This window comes from Salvelinus alpinus, chromosome 35 (genome assembly GCF_045679555.1).
Source record: "Salvelinus alpinus chromosome 35, SLU_Salpinus.1, whole genome shotgun sequence".
Lineage (NCBI taxonomy): Eukaryota > Metazoa > Chordata > Actinopteri > Salmoniformes > Salmonidae > Salvelinus > Salvelinus alpinus.
The window spans coordinates 1,807,297-1,824,108 of record NC_092120.1 but is presented as its reverse complement, the minus strand read 5'-3'; the positions used below and the strand labels follow the sequence as shown (position 1 = coordinate 1,824,108).

Here is a 16,812-nt window from a genome sequence, read left to right as displayed (position 1 = left end):
AGGGTTCTCTTATGGGGACAGCCGAATAACCCTTTTACGTTCTAGATAGCAAAAACATTCTAAGAGCGTATAGGCTACAACTAGAATGGAAGTTGTCCTCAAATGAACAACAAATTAACTTGTCAGGCGTTTTTTGACAATTGGAATTTCCTCCTAAGATATGTTTGTCCTGTACGTTTTCAATAAAACTGTTTTCTAATGGGTATTCACACATATTTCCCCTTGTCCTGTTAGAACCTGTGAATTCAAGCTCAACTGATGTTGAATATGAATCTGTCATAAAATAGAAAACTGCCTGCGCTAAACATCAGGCAGTGTGTGTAGGTTGGTTCCTTAAACCTCTGTCATTTCAAAACCAAAGATAGCAGTGTGTCATTTCTATATGACGCCACTGTAACGGCAGCCTTCCTCCTCTTCACGTGAAGAGAAGGTGTAGCAAGGATCGGACCAACACGCAGCGTAGCCAGTGCTCAACATGTTTAATTACTAAACTGTGAACACTTACAAATAACAAAATAATAAATGTGGCAAACCGATACAGTCCTAGCTGGTGCAGAGAAACACAAAGACAGGAAACAACCACCCACAAACCCCAACACAAAACAAGCCACCTATATATGATTCCCAATCAGAGACAACACAAAACATCTGCCTCTGATTGAGAACCATATTAGGCCAAACATAGAAACAGACAAACTAGACACACAACATAGAATGCCCACCCAGCTCACATCCTGACCAACACTAAAACAAGCAAAACACACAAGAACTATGGTCAGAACGTGACAGCCACACATGAGAATGTTGAGCAAGAGTGGTAGACCTGCAGATAACTCAAAATGTGGTTGTAGTTATAGATGTGGTCATGTCATGCTGAAAATGATGCTCTTCTTCACCCAAAAATACATAATTCCATGTGTCACCGAATAGTTGGAAATGAGTAACAAACTGCAATGTGAAAATATGCCCCATAGGCCTACAACTAAGGGGCAGAGTGTGTTACCCTGTATCTTAATCGTTACCGAGTTACAGAATACTGGAAAACCATATCATTATTCACAGAATATGACAAGCGATATATAGATTTTTTACAGCAGTCAAATTATGTTATCTTGTGAGTGGAGCAGGAGATGACTAATAAACAACAATATTACAATACTATCTCCATGACAACAACAATCATGTTCAGCAGCAGAGCGTTACAAATCAGGATGAAATGAAACACTCATCATGAAACAGCATTTGGGTTAACTCTGTGGTATGTGGAATGATAATGTTATTGACGATGGCAATTGTATTGTACCTTCCCATCCCTTGAGTGTATGCTGTGCAGGACAGTGTTGCTCAATCCTCAGGGGAGAGATTAGTGATTAGACTTCCTGCAGTCGTCATTCATTTTAGATACGTGACATGTTGAGGTACAGGAACAAACACAAGTTCTTCTTTTTGAGGGACAGTTTGTCCATTTCATGACACAAAGTCATTTCACAAGGTGGTGTCCTGAATGTTTCAGAGATCAAACACATATTAACATTCAATTACATGTTATTGACATGTAATCACATTATTTGTTGATGGTTTATGATCACAGATTATAGAAGAAAATACAAACAAACTAAACTTAGTAATATATTTTTTAAGCTTGCTGGAGATGATGCAGACAATAGCCTGCATATATACAGTCCAGCTCACTTTACATGCCTCTGAAATAGTATTATTAACATATCTAAAATATCTTTCCTGAGTCAATTACTTCAGGAAAGTAAGAGGTAGACAAAACTTATACTGCAGTGTGTGCCAAGGTGTTTATCAGCACTTAACAGGGTGCATTTAGCCAAACCCTGTGATTATATGCACTTATGGTTTAAAAATAACACACTCCCATCCAGCACAGGCAAGTTGTTCTCTTCATTTGCTGTTTGTCGCATATCTTAAGTCTGGGAGAATAATGCCTCATTCATTCTTTGTGTATATTGAAATGTATTTTGTGACCTCTCTCTGACTATGTTGACATTGATGGATGGTTTCTCAACTGGATTATTTTCAAGAGTCACTACAGAATAAAAAATTAAAAAAATTAAACTACAGCTGAAAAACTACAGCTGCATATTGTTCGGGACAATCAAATAGCTCAGCCTTTAGATTACAACATGTTTCTGGCAACAGTTGGGTTGGTTGGATCACCTTTCACCAGCATCAACCAGCAACATCCGCAGCGCCTGCAGAATTACACCATTTTGCAATAAGAGGAAAGTAGTGCTTTCCTCTTCTTCTGATATCAAAGGTGAAAATCTGTGTAAAAAGTCTTATTTAGTCACTAGACATGGGAGTGCACACAGTGGTGTACACACTGTACCATGTGTCACCCAGATGCCCGCTTTCTTGAGGCTCTGCAAAACAGAGCTCACTGGATGTGGTCAACAGGCAGGGGAAAAGCAGCAAGAAATATGTCACAGTCCTCTCTTATGCGGCCCGAGGAGGCTATTGACCTTGACAGTGGGCCAGCGCCGCTGCTCACATTTTCCCCAAAACACACATATTCACTTCCTCCTTGCTTTCCACAGCCCTTTTAGTCCAACGAGGGACAACAACCCTTATTCTTCTCTTCATCTTCACCATCTGGGGCTCGCTCCTCATGTTTCAACCTCCCCCTCCCAACCCTCCCTACCCATCCATCCCTCCCCCCTTTCTCCCAGATGCACTGGAACACAGACTGTCAGATGGTCCTCTGCCACAGATCTGTATGGCACATGTCCCCGTCATCTTGTATGATGTCAATCTCTGCCATGTTTGATCATTCTGTGTCCCTTAGGTCTGCCCAGGGGGGCTGGCGTTGTGGTTGGAAGTAGGGACATACTCTATATAAGGAAGTAGTTTGGGGTAGTGACGTTCAGCTCTTTTTTCATTTGTGTGGTGAAACTTGGGGGGGAAACGTTACGGGTTTGTGCAGTGAGGGGAAGGTCGGCAGTCATTTTGACTCGAAAAACAAAATTCCTGACCTCTCCACACCCGTGACACTACAGCCTGATTTTCAGTCAGCACCGCAACTAGATCAACAAACGTTGGCGGTTATGGGACAGAAGGTTCCCATTGTGTGTTGGCTCTCTGTCTTCAAGACAAGACAACTGGAATGTTATGGGAGCTCCAGCAGCTCTCTGCGACACCGTAAGGCTTTCACTCCCTCAACAAACAGATTTGGGAGATGTAGAAAAGCAATGAGCCCACATTTTTCCCCCTCGACAGCTACGAACACACAGGGTGAATCACAACCTGGCTGTGAGCTATGTCATTAGTTTTTCACTACCCTTGGGCTAGGCAATAACACAGTGAATTTAGCCTGGCTCTCTCTTGTTGATGCCACACCCTCTCAATACAGCTGTTGTGAAGAATAAACCCCTCAACACCAGTCCAAACCTCCCTCCCCCACATTTCCCCACACTCCCCCAACCTCTCCCCCAAAAATCTGAATTCCCCTCAAACTCCCACTGGTTGTTTTACACACCCAAATTGGTATTTGTGCAGCCCGGCCTAATTACAAGTTTGGTTGGTGAATCAAGAAGTATGGCAAAACATGGTCTGCGAAAGCTTCCCTCAAACTACAGCTTAGGGATAGCTATTAATATCCACTCCAGACACTGTCGTTTTGAACCACTTGCTATAGAGCTGCACAGAATGACTAGAGAACAATCAATTAGAATAACACTTTAAACAATAATAACAAGAGAGATAAGATGTTAATTTAAAGGCAAAATATATTACTTAAATACAGTATTTCATCCGGTCCGGACATCAGTACAAAGAAATCCACCAGAAGTGTAACATATGGACCAGCTCAAGATTAGATAGGCACAGATTTAACAGTGCATTCCTTGAGGATAAATCAACAGAGAATCATTTCCCTTATTGCTTTGAACTGTCCCCAGCAGGGCGGAAAGAATTGCTTATGTCCCAGTGTCAGATATCTCTCCTGTGGCAAAATGTGCAGACGCTGAATATTTATGCATGAGTGAAAAAAGCCAATGATAAAAGAAACATGAGTTCTCCCACACACACAAATGAGGGTGTTGCTCTGACTCAAAGCAGAGGTTGACACACACGCATGCTCGCACGCACACACAGCCTCACCAGCACATGCGCACACACACACACACACACACACACACACACACACACACACACACACACACACACACACACACACACACACACACACACACACACACACACACACACACACACACACACACACACGCACACACACACACACACCAGGGGCCTTCATTCTCTTCCCCCTCACATCTGCTCTTTGGTAGTGTGCAGAGCTCCTGCGTGGTATGTTCACTGGCTGGGGATCCAGTTTTGGGTTGGGTAAATTCTAGCCGCTCACCCTGGGAAAAAAGTTTGATTGCTCCAAGCTTTTGGGTTTGATTGCGTTCAAGCAATGTGCAGACAAGTTTCTGAGGTGCAAATGCTTTATGTAATTAATGACGACAAGCACCCAGCAGTGTTGTGCCAAGTCAGATTGTGTATGTGTGCAATGGAAAAATGTCCAAGAACCTGGTTAGACTGTAACTGTGTACTGTTTAGGCAGAGTGAAAGTCCAAACTCTTCCCACGTTCGAACACACACACAAGAGACACCCACATCAAAGCACACCTCCAAGACCCAAGTCTCATTCTCAGTTGCATTTCCTAATGAGGAGAATTGAAATTGAAATCAAGTTCAGCCCCCTTAAAGGATCCGCATAAACTCATTCTGGTTCCCAAACTCTAGGCCATGATCCAAGTACAACATCATACTGTCTGCCAGCACTTGTTTAAACACTTTGGACAACTTTCAGTGGAGATGGAGAAAGGTCCACAAAGCATCGGCCAAAATTCACAACCGCCCTCCCCCACAGATGTATGCTTGTCTGTGTGGTGTGGGTGTATAATGAACGGTGAGGGGGAACAAGTGGGAGGAAACGAGCCGAATTGGATGTTGATCCAAAGTTCTGTACTTCCTCCCGTTTGGACTGTGTGTGTTTGTGGCAGGGCTCGGCTCGGCTCACAGTTCCTTGGGAAGAAGAGACGGAGGCGGAATCTGTAATGTCAGCAGTCAGCACTCACCCACCTCCATCTCTACAGCTTGGACTGATTATTATATTCCCATGTTCCTCTCCCCTACGGTTTAGTTCAGGTGGTTTGTTGAGCGGAGGAGGACACATGTAAGCTACACACAGTACTTCAGGGCTGATCTCCCCTCCCTGGCCTGGTCTGGGTTATGTGTGGGTGGGTCTATGGATGTGTGCACTGATAAATCTTAAGTGTGATTCACCCCATTTCTGTTGTTTTAAGACAAAAAACGTTTGGTTTCTGGTCTCATCATTCTAAGCGGTTGTGAAAGAGAGAGCTCAAAATATTTAGAGAATGACCAGCTGAATTTAACCCTCTTGTCCAGCACAAATAGATCCATTTACACAAGATATCCATACAGATTGGATGAACGCAGTGGACATGTCTCAGTTTTCCCTCAGGGATTAATAAAGTATTTCTTATTTTATCTCATCTTATCTACAGTATGTCAGTATACTTTATGTCAAAGAATTGTGTCTTTCCTCAGAAATAATGTGCATGCAAATAGTTAGGGTTCATGTCAAGGTTAGCCTTAATTCTCAATGAGGAAGTGATCTTTGATTTACTGTAAGCTTGTGTGTGTTTCATTCTGGGACACTGTAAAGTCCAAGGAGAATAAGAGCACCTCCTCCCATCTGCCCACTGCACTGAAACTAGGAAACAAATACCCTCGTAAAACTGACCATCCTACCGATCCTCGACTTCGGCGATGTCATTTACAAAATAGCCTCCAACCCTCTACTCAACAAATTTGATGCAGTCTATTACAGTGCCATCTGTTTTGTCACCAAAGCCCCATATACTACCCACCACTGCGACCTGTATGATCTCGTTGGCTGGCCCTCGCTTCATACTCGTCGCCAAACCCACTGGCTCCAGGTCATCTACAAGTCTCTGCTAGGTAAAGCCCTGCCGTATCTCAGCTCACTGGTCACCATAGCAGCACCCACCCGTAGCACGCACTCCAGCAGGTATTTCTCACTGGTCACCCCAAAAGACAATTCTTCCTTTGGCCGCCTCTCCTTCCAGTTCTCTGCTGCCAATGACTGGAACGAACTGCAAAAATCACTAAAGCTGGAGACTCTTACCTGCCTCACTAGCTTTAAGCACCAGCTGTCAGAGCAGCTCACAGATCACTGCACCTGTACATAGCTCATCTGTAAATAGCCCATCCAATCTACCTCATCCCCGTACTGTATTTATTTATCTTGCTCCTTTGCACCCCAGTATCTCTTCTTGCACATTCATCTTCTGCACATTCTATCATTCCAGTGTTTAATTGCTATATTGTAATTACTTCACCACCATGACCTATTTATTGCCTTACCTCTCTTATCCTACCTCATTTGCACATGCTGTTTATAGATTCTTTCTACTGTATTATTGATTGTATGTTTGTTTATTCCATGTGTAACTCTGTGTTGTTGTATGTGTCGAACTGCTTTGCTTTATCTTGGCCAGGTCGCAGTTGCAAATGAGAACTTGTTCTCAACTAGCCTACCTGGTAAAATAAAGGTTAAATATAAATTAAATTAAATAAAAATGGTGCTGTTCTGCACTGTAATGTTCAAACCTAAAAATGGCGAGTCAGATGTAAAGGCTTAAACATTAACATTAATCAAGTTTCAAGTTTTTTTTTTACAGTGAAATGCCTTTCTTGCAAACTCAAAATCCAACAATGCAATAATCAATAACAATTTAATACTAGAAAAAACACAAGAAATAAGAAGAAATATGAAGAACACAATAAGTAAGAAAATAAGCATACTATATACAGGTTCAGTTCCAATACCATGCTGTTGTGCAGGGACACTGGAATGATGGAGGTATGTATATGGGTAATGTCACGCCCTGACCATAGAGAGCCTTGTTATTCTCTCTTTTGGTTAGGTCGGGGTGTGACTAGGGGGGGGTGTTCCTATCTAGGTTAATATTTTCTATGTTGGCCTGGTATGGTTCCCAATCAGAGGCAGCTGTTTATCGTTGTCTCTGATTGGGGATCATATTTAGGAAGCCATTTCCCCACTGGATTTGTGGGATCTTGTTTTTGGTTAGTTGCCTGTGTGCACGTCAGTAGCGGCACATTTCGTTTGTGCTTTATTGTTGTTTTTTAAGTGCCGGTTCACTAAATAAATATGTTGAACCCATACCACGCTGCACTTTGGTCCGACAATCCTTACAACGATGTTCGTGACAGGTAAGGTGACTAGGCAACAGGATATAAGAAACAGAGTAGCAGCAGCTTATATGTGAGTGAGTGTGCGTGTGTGTAGAGTCAGTATAAATGTACAGTGCATTCGGAAAGTATTCAGATCCCTTGACTTTTTCCACACTTGTTACATTACAGCCTTATTTTAAAATTGATTAAATCATTTTTTTGCCCTCATCAATCCACATCACAATACCCCATAATGACAAAGCAAAAAGAGGTTTCTAGAAATGTTTGCAAATCTATAAAAAAAACGTTTAATAAACTGAAATGTCACATTTACATAAGTATTCAGACTCTTTACTTTGTTGAAGCACCTTTGGCTGTGATTACAGCCTCGAGTCTTCTTGGGTATGACGCTACAAGCTTGGTACACCTGTATTTGGGGAGTTTCTCCCATTCTTCACTGCAGATCCTCTCAAGCTCTGTCAGGTTGGATGGGGAGCGTTGCTGCACAGCTATTTTCCGGTCTCTCCAGAGATGTTTGATCAGGTTCAAGTCCGGGCTCTGGTTGGGTCACTCAAGGACATTCAGAGATTTCATTCACTCCTGTGTTGTCTTGGGTGTGTTCTTAGGGATGTTGTTCTCTTGAAAGGTGAACCTTCGCCCCAGTCTGAGGTCCAGAATGCTCTTCATCAAAGATCTCTCTATAATTTGCTCCGTTCATCTTTTCACTCGATCCTGACAGTCTCTCAGTCCCTGCCACTGAAAAACATCCCCACAGCATGATGCTGCCACCATCATGCTTCACCGTAGGGATGGTGCCAGGTTTCCTCCAGATGTGACGCTTGGCATTCAGGCTGTCAGTGACCACTCTGTCAGAGTGACCATTGGGTTCTTGGTCACCTCCCTGACCAATGCCCTTCTACCCTGATTGTTCAGTTTGGCCGGGAGGCCAGCTCTAGGAAGAGTCTTGGTGGTTCAAAACTTCTTCCATTTAAGAATGATGGAGGCCACTGTGTTCTTGGGGACCTTCAATGCTGCAGAAATGTTTTGGTACCCTTCCCCAGATCTGTGCCTCATCACAATCCTGTCTCGGAGCTCTATGGACAATTCCTTCAAACTCATGGCTTGGTTTTTTCTCTGACATGCACTGTGTACTGTATGTAGATTGATGAGGACATTTTATTTTATCCATTTTAGAATAAGGCTGTAACGTAACAAAATGTGCGTGCTCAGAGTCCTAACTCAGTGTCCCAAGCTTGGTGACAAGCTTGGAGGGGACAATGGTGTTGAACACTGTACTGTAGTCAGTGAACAGCATTCTCACATAGGTATTCCTCTTATCTAGGTGGGTGAGGGCAGTGTGGAGAGCAATTGAGATTGCATCATCTATGGATCTGTTGGGGCAGTATGCAAATTGGAGTGGGTCTAGAGTGTCTGGGATGATGGCGTTAATGTGTGCCAGCCTCTCAAAGCACTTCATGATTACAGAAGTGAGTGCTACAGGGCGGTAGTCCTTGTGGCATGAAGCCTTAGAGTTCTTGGGGACAGGAATGATGGTAGTCATCTTAAAACATGTGGGGATTACAGACTGAGACAAGGAGAGGATGAAAATTACTGTGAACATGCCTGCCAGCTGTTCTGCGCATGCTCTGAGAATGCGCCCTGGAATACCGTTGGGCCTTGCGGGTGTTGACCTGATTAAAGACCTTTCTTGCGTCGGCCTCCCAGAGCGATCACCCAATCCTCTGGGTTGGTGACGGCCCTCACACCCTGCACGATGTTGTCAAATGCATTGAGTGTCTGGTAGAGAGGAATCGTTGGGCAGATCACGGTTGGTTCTTCCTTTGTAATCCATAATGGACTATAGCCCCTGCCACACGTGGGTGTCAGAGACTGTGCAATATGATTCCACCTTATTCCTTTGTTGTGGTTTTATGACTCTGCGGAGGTCATTGCCGGAATTCTTGTACTTATTCCTGTCCTCGGCCGTAGACTCAGGGTTGTCTACGATAGCGCTGTATTTAGTTTATTGCCAACCTTGTGTTAATCCAGTGCTTTTGAGGTGGTTAGCTCGTCAATATTATTGTCGGAGTCTCCAAACATATTACAACCAGTGATAACAAAGCAGTCCTGTAGCATAATCTTTGATTCTGGTGACCATTTCTCAACGGAAAAAGTCACGGGTACTTCCTGTTGAGTTTCTGCTTGTAAACAGGAAGCAGGAGTACGTAATCATGGTCTGATTTGGCTTATGGTGGAAGAGGGAGGGCTTTGTATGCTTGCTTGTGAGTAGAATAGCAGTGGTCATTATCGCCCCTAGTGGTGTTGGAGACGTGTTGACAGAAGTTGGGCATCACGTGTTTTAGTGACGTGGAATTAAAATCGCCGGTAAACAGAAAAGCAGCCTCTGGTTGTAGGTTCTTGCTTGTTTATAGCCTTGTGCAGTTTGTTAAGGGCCAGTTTGCTATTTTTCTTGTCCTGAGGTGGAATGTACACAGTCACGATAACAGCTGAAAACTCCCTCGAAGGTATTCCAAGACGGGTGAACAGTGGGTCGACACTTCCACCGCGCTGGAGTTAGCACACCAGTTGATGTAGAGGCAAACCCCTCCCCTCTCAATTTACCCGACTCCACTATCCTGTCCGCCCGGTGAATGGAGAATCCATCGAGTTGGATAGCCATGGAGGGTATCTTGTCCGAGAGCCATGTTTCGGAAAAGCAAAGAATGTTGCAGTTTCGAGGGTCCCGTTGGTAGCATATCCCACCCCCCTTGCCTTTGTAATGCTGACATTTCCTCTTGGGTAGCTCAAATTGGGTCGGAATTACAGAGTGCCCAGGGCAGGTGAGTCGAAGTTGAAGCCGGAATTGGGGTAAGTAACTGCCGATCTGACGTTCAAAAGTCATTGTCGGTTGTAAGAAGTAATAGAGGATACATTTGTTGAAAATAAAGTAAAAATAAACAACAAAATAATCAAAGCTAAGTTGGGTCGGAGGTTGCAAAACAGCGGCCATCCAATACGGCGCCATCTTTCTTCAGGATGTAAGTAAGTGTAATATGCTGTGATGGTCAATGAAAACATCAAATTTGACCATAGAAGTAGTAGTTATGAAGGTTCCTGTCAATGAATGGCTGCTGTTAGATCACTTTTGGACATTCTTTTACAATGTGTTTAAGAGCAGACATCCAATATGCGAAACTGCTAAAGAAAGTGTCAAGTTCAGCGGAAGCAATATTCTGCAAACGTTATAAAACACCAAAGTCCACACTAATCAGGAAAAGGTGAATGACAAAATTACGCATTCGCAGCTGGCCTAGATATTAGGATTTTATCACACAGGGCAGACAAGGTCATAAAATACATTTTCTATTGTAACTTGATATTGAAATGTAACTTAGTGCACTTGTGTAATTCACTCATCTCACCAAGCAACTGAGATAAAAGAAGCTGTGTGTGACGTACGTAAGTCTGGGTGTTCAAAATCCAAGTAACGATAAGAGGGAAGTTCCTTATAAGAAAGTGACCTTTGTTTGCATAAACTCTTAGTCGCATATTTTATATCACACATCCGTATTATTGTATGTGACACAATAGATTCTATAGAAGGATGTAAAACAGGCCCTTGACAGTTACTGAGTAAATGCTGAGAATGGGGTCAACTTGATACTAGAGTTTCTTGGTAATTGTGCCTGAATGTAGCACTATATATTTAGCAAATATACACATTAAAAACAAAGACTACATAAAGTATGGCTATGTTGTGATGGATCCAGACAACAGGCTGTCTGTCACCAGAGCGTATGGTTTATTTCTAAAATGCCCATAATGTCCAGCTCAGGACTCAGTGGACACAGCAATGGAAGGAGTAACCTGCCATTTGAGGGCACACCAAATTACTGACAGATGCTGTGAGTTGCTTGTCACATGCTCGGCAGTGCAGAGAGGGACATAAACACATGTATATGTCCAGATGTTGATTCAAACAGTCAACAGAGTTATTACACTGAACCTCAAGCAAACATGAGCTCACCCCACAAAGAGTGAAACACATTACAGTCATGCAGGCCACAGCCACCCTTTTCAGCGATGGGTTTAGGAGTTGGTGGCCTTTTCTAGGTAGTCTGGCTCAAGGTCTGTAGGGCTTTAGCCATCTATTCTAAATACTGTTGTCATTGCCATACAAAACCACATAAATGGTAACAGGCTTATGCATCAAGATGCATGACATTATTCCTGGACACCTGGCCAGTCAGCAACAGACATGGGCTAATTCACTCACATAGAGCTACACTGAGTGTACAAAACATTAAGAACACCTGCTCTTTCCATGACGTAGACCGACCAGGTGAATTCAGGTGAAAGCTATGATCCCTTATTGATGCCACTTGTTAAATCCACTTCAATCAGTGTAGATGAAGGGAAGGAGACAGGTAAAAAATATATATTTTAAGCCTTGAAACAATTGAGACACGGATTGTGTATATGTGCCATTCAGAGGATGAATGGACAAGACAAAATATGTAAGTACTTTTGAATGGGGTATGGTAGTAGGTGCCAGACGCACTGGTTTGTGTCAAGAACTGCAACGCTACTGGGTTTTTCACGTTCAACAGTTTCCTGTGTATCAAGAATGGTCCACCACCCAAAGGACATCCAGCCACCTTGACAACTGTGGGAAGCATCGGAGTCAACATGGGCCAGCATCCCTGTGGAACGCTTTTACACCTTGTAGAGTCCATGCCCCGAAGAATTGATGCAACTCAATATTAGGAAGGTGTTCCTAATGTTTGGTATACTCAGTATATATTGTTGATAGGACTAATTGCAACCTAAAACATCTCTACAAACTATGCTTAAAATCACCAACAAATCTATGGATACTACCAATAGGGTATTCAAGTTTCAATGTACCCATAGGAACACCCATTTGGCTTTCAACCATAATAAGTGGATAGATTGTAGTTAATGAGAAAATATTGCAGCATAGTCACTTAGCTATATGAAGACCCTCAAAGGAAATGGCAGAACTTTCTCTGGTTACAGATTCCAAACCACATTTTGCTACCTATCCTCCACCACATGGAAAAGCAGATGTTCTTTGCTTTTGTGCTGCGTTCATGTGCTAGTCGGAACTAGGACACGTTGAAACGTACGACTTGCTATATAGTTGTAGTTATACACGTGCAGTGTTCAACGAATCAGACTTTTCCGAGTTTCCTGGTTCCCGAATAGAATGTGAACGCGGCATCTATCAACCTTGACGAGTCATCATGAATGTCATACAAGTTGTGGCGGTGATGACTGTCGTATAGCGCCACTAGCCTTCTCCATAATGAGAAAATGGTACGCACGGTTTTTAAGCGTGGACACCACTGTTGCTGCTCAGTAGCAATTCCATTGATTCATAATTATTCTAATTTTAGGCTATATAGCTTGATGCCTGTGTCATAACATTTCAATTAATGTTGTCATTGTGGGTAAGTAATGCGTTGCTCTGCACACAAACACTTAGCCAACAAACATTGTGTAAAAATGTATATTTGTTACGTGTTGAATTGTGTTTCTTGCACAGAATGTGGATATTTTCATTCGAAAAGCATCTCATGTGAAGTGCCTCTTACAACTGTGTCTTCCAGCTGAACATATGAAGAACTGACGTCACACTTCAAGATACTATACCGTCTGCGCTCCTGACTACAGCAGTGTAGCGGTTTAGTGCCAGACAACGTCCTTCAAGCTGAAGAGACAACTCCGTTCGCCTGTTCTGATTGGAATATACACGTTATTCAAGGTATGTCTAACATTTTTCACCATTCATTGGAGTAATCATATTAAATTGGTATTTGTAGGCTTCTACGTCAACAGTTGATGAACGAATAAAAAATTAAAAAATTCTGTACCATCCGTTTTAAAAACGTTGCAAATAAATAGCCTATCAGAGCAACAGTTAGATTCATATCATTTGTATGTGTAGCTTATGTCTTATGGTCATGATATACCAGTTGAGGGTAACATTAACTTATTAATAACAAATCATTGGAAAGAAATGCTATAATAACGGTATGAACTATAATTTAAAAAAAATAACTGAATGAATCCATCATTCCTAACATTTGAATAAGCAATACTAAATCAATGACTCGTACAGGATAAATAGGTAACTTAAGCAGTGCATTTTATAGGCATATTACTCATAATCCAACTAGATGAGAAATATCAACTGAATTACATTATTTTTCATTCTATATGAAAAACCTTCATTCCTCATTCCACAGTTCTATTCCATAGTATAGAAGATAGGCTACTGTACTGTGAAACTCTGAACAAATCCTTTTCCTTAATTACTCCCACCAAAAAACGAATTATAGAGTGCACATTCTCCAGTTTTATAATGATCTTGGATTCCAAAATGTTCTATCTTTGTGGCGTGTGAGGGCAAGTTAAGGAGATATACCTTAATTAAGAATTTCACATTATTGCACAACACATTTTTTGTTAAATTCATGCATTCGCAGCACATTTGAAGTGTCAGTGAACTCTAGGGGATGTAAATAAGAACAGCAAGTAGTGGGGGGAATCAATTGTAAGGCAGCATGCCTGAAGAGTGGTGAAGGTAATTTATCCTAACAACATACTAAATATTAAATGGTTTATGCAGATTAGGCAACTTTGCGCATAATTCATTTACTGCATATTATCAAACTGTCATCTTCTCTGAAAATAAAACATTTTTTTCTTTACCCTCTCAGGTTCTCAAACACAATGATGGCCTTAACCACAACTCCTTTGTATCTTGAGATCTGGACAGAGCTGTCTCACAACGACTCATCGCCAGGCAACTCGACAGACGACTATGAGGACTACACTGACGAGCACGCAGAGCTCCGGCAGTCCCTCAACATCATGTCCCTCATCGTCTACTGCCTGGCCTTCGTGCTGGGGGTTCTGGGAAATGGACTTGTCATCTGGGTGACGGGATTTAAGATGAAGAAGACGGTCAACACGGTGTGGTTCCTCAACCTGGCTGTGGCCGACTTCCTTTTCACAGCGTTCCTGCCTCTCAGCGTGACCTACACGGCCATGGACTTTCACTGGCCCTTCGGCAAGTTCATGTGCAAGCTCAACTCCACGATCAGCTTCCTCAACATGTTCGCCAGCGTCTACATCCTGGTGGTCATCAGCGTGGACAGGTGTGTGTCCGTGGTGCGTCCTGTCTGGGCCCAGAACCATCGGAACATACGCAAGGCGTCCTGTATCAGTCTGGGTGTCTGGCTGTGGGCCCTGGTCCTCAGCTCCCCCTACTTTGTCTTCCGGGACATCGGGGCGTCCTACAAGAACGAAGAAATCGTCAACTGCTTCAACAACTTTGCTTTCTCCGATGACTATGACACAAAGGAGGTGGCAGAGCTGCGAGTGTTCCGCCATCAGGCCATGATCGTCACCCGCTTCCTGCTGGGCTTCGTGGTGCCCTTCGCCATCATCGTCACTTGCTACGCCATCATCATCCACCGGCTCAAGAGGAACCGCAACCTGGCCAGCCACTCCGGGCGGCCATTCAAGATCATCGCCGCCGTCATCACAGCTTTCTTCCTGTGCTGGGCCCCCTACCACATCATGGCCCTGATCGAGATGGTGAACAACGCGGCCGCTGAGTTCAGCTACACGTTAGACCACGTCACCACCATCGGGGTCCCCATAGCCACCAGCCTGGCCTTCCTCAACAGCTGTCTGAACCCCCTGCTGTACGTGTTCATGGGCCAGGACTTCAAGGATAAGCTGCGCAAGTCCATTCTGACGGTTCTGGAGAGTGCCTTCACTGAGGAAGTGTCAAGGTCCAACCACACCTACACAAACTCTGGACTCACAAGCCGTAGCAAGGAGAAGTCCTATTCTGATGCTGAGGTATAGGGTCTTATATTATAATGAGAAACGTTATTGACCACACAATCTGGAAATTTGACTTTGGCTTTATGATAACATGATTGACATCCTTTAAAGCAAAGAAAATACAAACATTAGAAGGACCTTGTCATCAAGGTAATTCAATAATGTTTTCAAACAGCTCGAGACTTAGTTTAAGGGAAAGTTTAAGGCAGGATTTAAGAATTTGAACGCTGAGCATGTACTCAGTTTTAACAAGGTAAATCTCCAGGACTGAATTCAAATCAACAAGTTTGATTTCAATAATCTTTTGTGACTCAGAAAATGATGGGGTCTGTGGACACATTTCAGCACTGTTTTTGTATGAGCAATACAGTCACTAATGAGAATGTTAATAAAATACTGGATAAGATCTGAATAATTTGTATGATACACACATGTCATTGTTCAAGCTGAATATATAAATTGTCTGTCTTTTCGTTCAAAGCCACTTTTTGTACATGCTTGTTTTTGTAAAAAATTAGGCTAATATTTAACAAGGTGACTATCTTTGGTTTGAACTTGTATAGTTTATTATTGAAGGAATGTTTTTCCTTAATACTTTGATGTATGTTTGTATTTGTATACCTTTTTATGTATGATGTTATTAAATGGTTGAATAGATGACTACTTCTTAATTTCTATTTTCCAGAAATCTCCTGACGGCATAACTGTCTCTGCCACAGGGTGGCAGCAAAGCTGTCACAGTTAGAATAAATGGAAACGTAATTTAGAAAATAAATCCTATTTGCCTTGTGCCAAAAATCCCTCCCTATCTATTTGGGATTATTCCTGAAATGTTTAATTTACAGATTGTATATCAATTCATACTGTAGTGCTTTGACCTGTCCAATGGTATTAGATCAATGAGGGAGGAAGCAATTAACAATTTGATTCCCTCTCATTTCAACTGTGTTTAAACCTTTTTTCCCCAAATATTTCTAGGCCAATTGAACTTCATGCATTTGCAGCTTTAGAACAGTAAATGTTTTCATGATGATCATCACCATCATCAATACCTTAATCATAACTGAATTTAACTTGACTTTATCAACTCTTTAATACTTTCACATTTGTAGAAGTTGAACTTGCTACAGGCAAAATATGATTGTGTCCTTCAAGGTAGCCTGTTTCTATAACTTCAGTCAACCTAGCTATATTTCTGCTTCAGTAGGGTGAAGGCTATAACTGATATTTTGGCCACAATGTAACACGAATGGTGGTCAGCCCAGCCACAGTGTACGAGTCTACCAGACTGACTGGAAAAATAATATCTTATGGAGTGGCCATGAGGTGGGGGTAAGATGGCGGACAGGAAAACATTTAGAAAAGTGGAACATGCACTACAAAAGTATGTGGACACCTGCTCGTCGAACATCTCATTCCAAAATCATGGGCATTTTTATGGAGTTGGTCCCCCCTTTGCTGTTTGCTGCTATAACAGCCTCCACTAATCTAGGAAGGCTTTCCACTAGATGTTGAAACATTGCTGCAGGGACTTTTTCCTTTCAGCCACAAGAGCATTAGTTAAATTGGGCACTGATGTTGGGGATTAGGCCTGGCTTCCAAATCATCCCAAAGGTGTTCGAAGGGGTTAAGGTTAGGGCTCTGTGCCGGTCAGTC

At 42.6% G+C, this 16,812-nt stretch overlaps 1 protein-coding gene across 2 annotated transcripts; it reads left to right on the top strand.

Moving 5' to 3' along the window:
* Window positions 1-7,152: 7,152 nt before the first annotated feature.
* Window positions 7,153-15,813, top strand: fpr1 (formyl peptide receptor 1). 2 transcript variants are annotated; one of them, XM_071383052.1, is made up of 3 exons: window positions 7,153-7,311; window positions 12,906-13,060; window positions 14,019-15,813. In XM_071383052.1, exon 3 carries the CDS (start codon window positions 14,032-14,034, stop codon window positions 15,175-15,177), a length of 1,146 nt encoding a protein of 381 aa, XP_071239153.1. In that variant the 5' UTR covers window positions 7,153-7,311; window positions 12,906-13,060; window positions 14,019-14,031; the 3' UTR covers window positions 15,178-15,813. The 2 variants fall into 2 exon arrangements, with proteins under 2 accessions (XP_071239153.1, XP_071239152.1); XM_071383051.1 differs by lacking the exon at window positions 7,153-7,311 and adding an exon at window positions 12,601-12,746.
* The last annotated feature ends 999 nt before the right edge of the window (window positions 15,814-16,812 follow it).

Excerpts from the sequence above, each read along its gene's own strand:
- fpr1 (XM_071383052.1), top strand. The coding sequence starts at position 14,032 with ATGATGGCCTTAACCACAACTCCTTTGTATCTTGAGATCTGGACAGAG.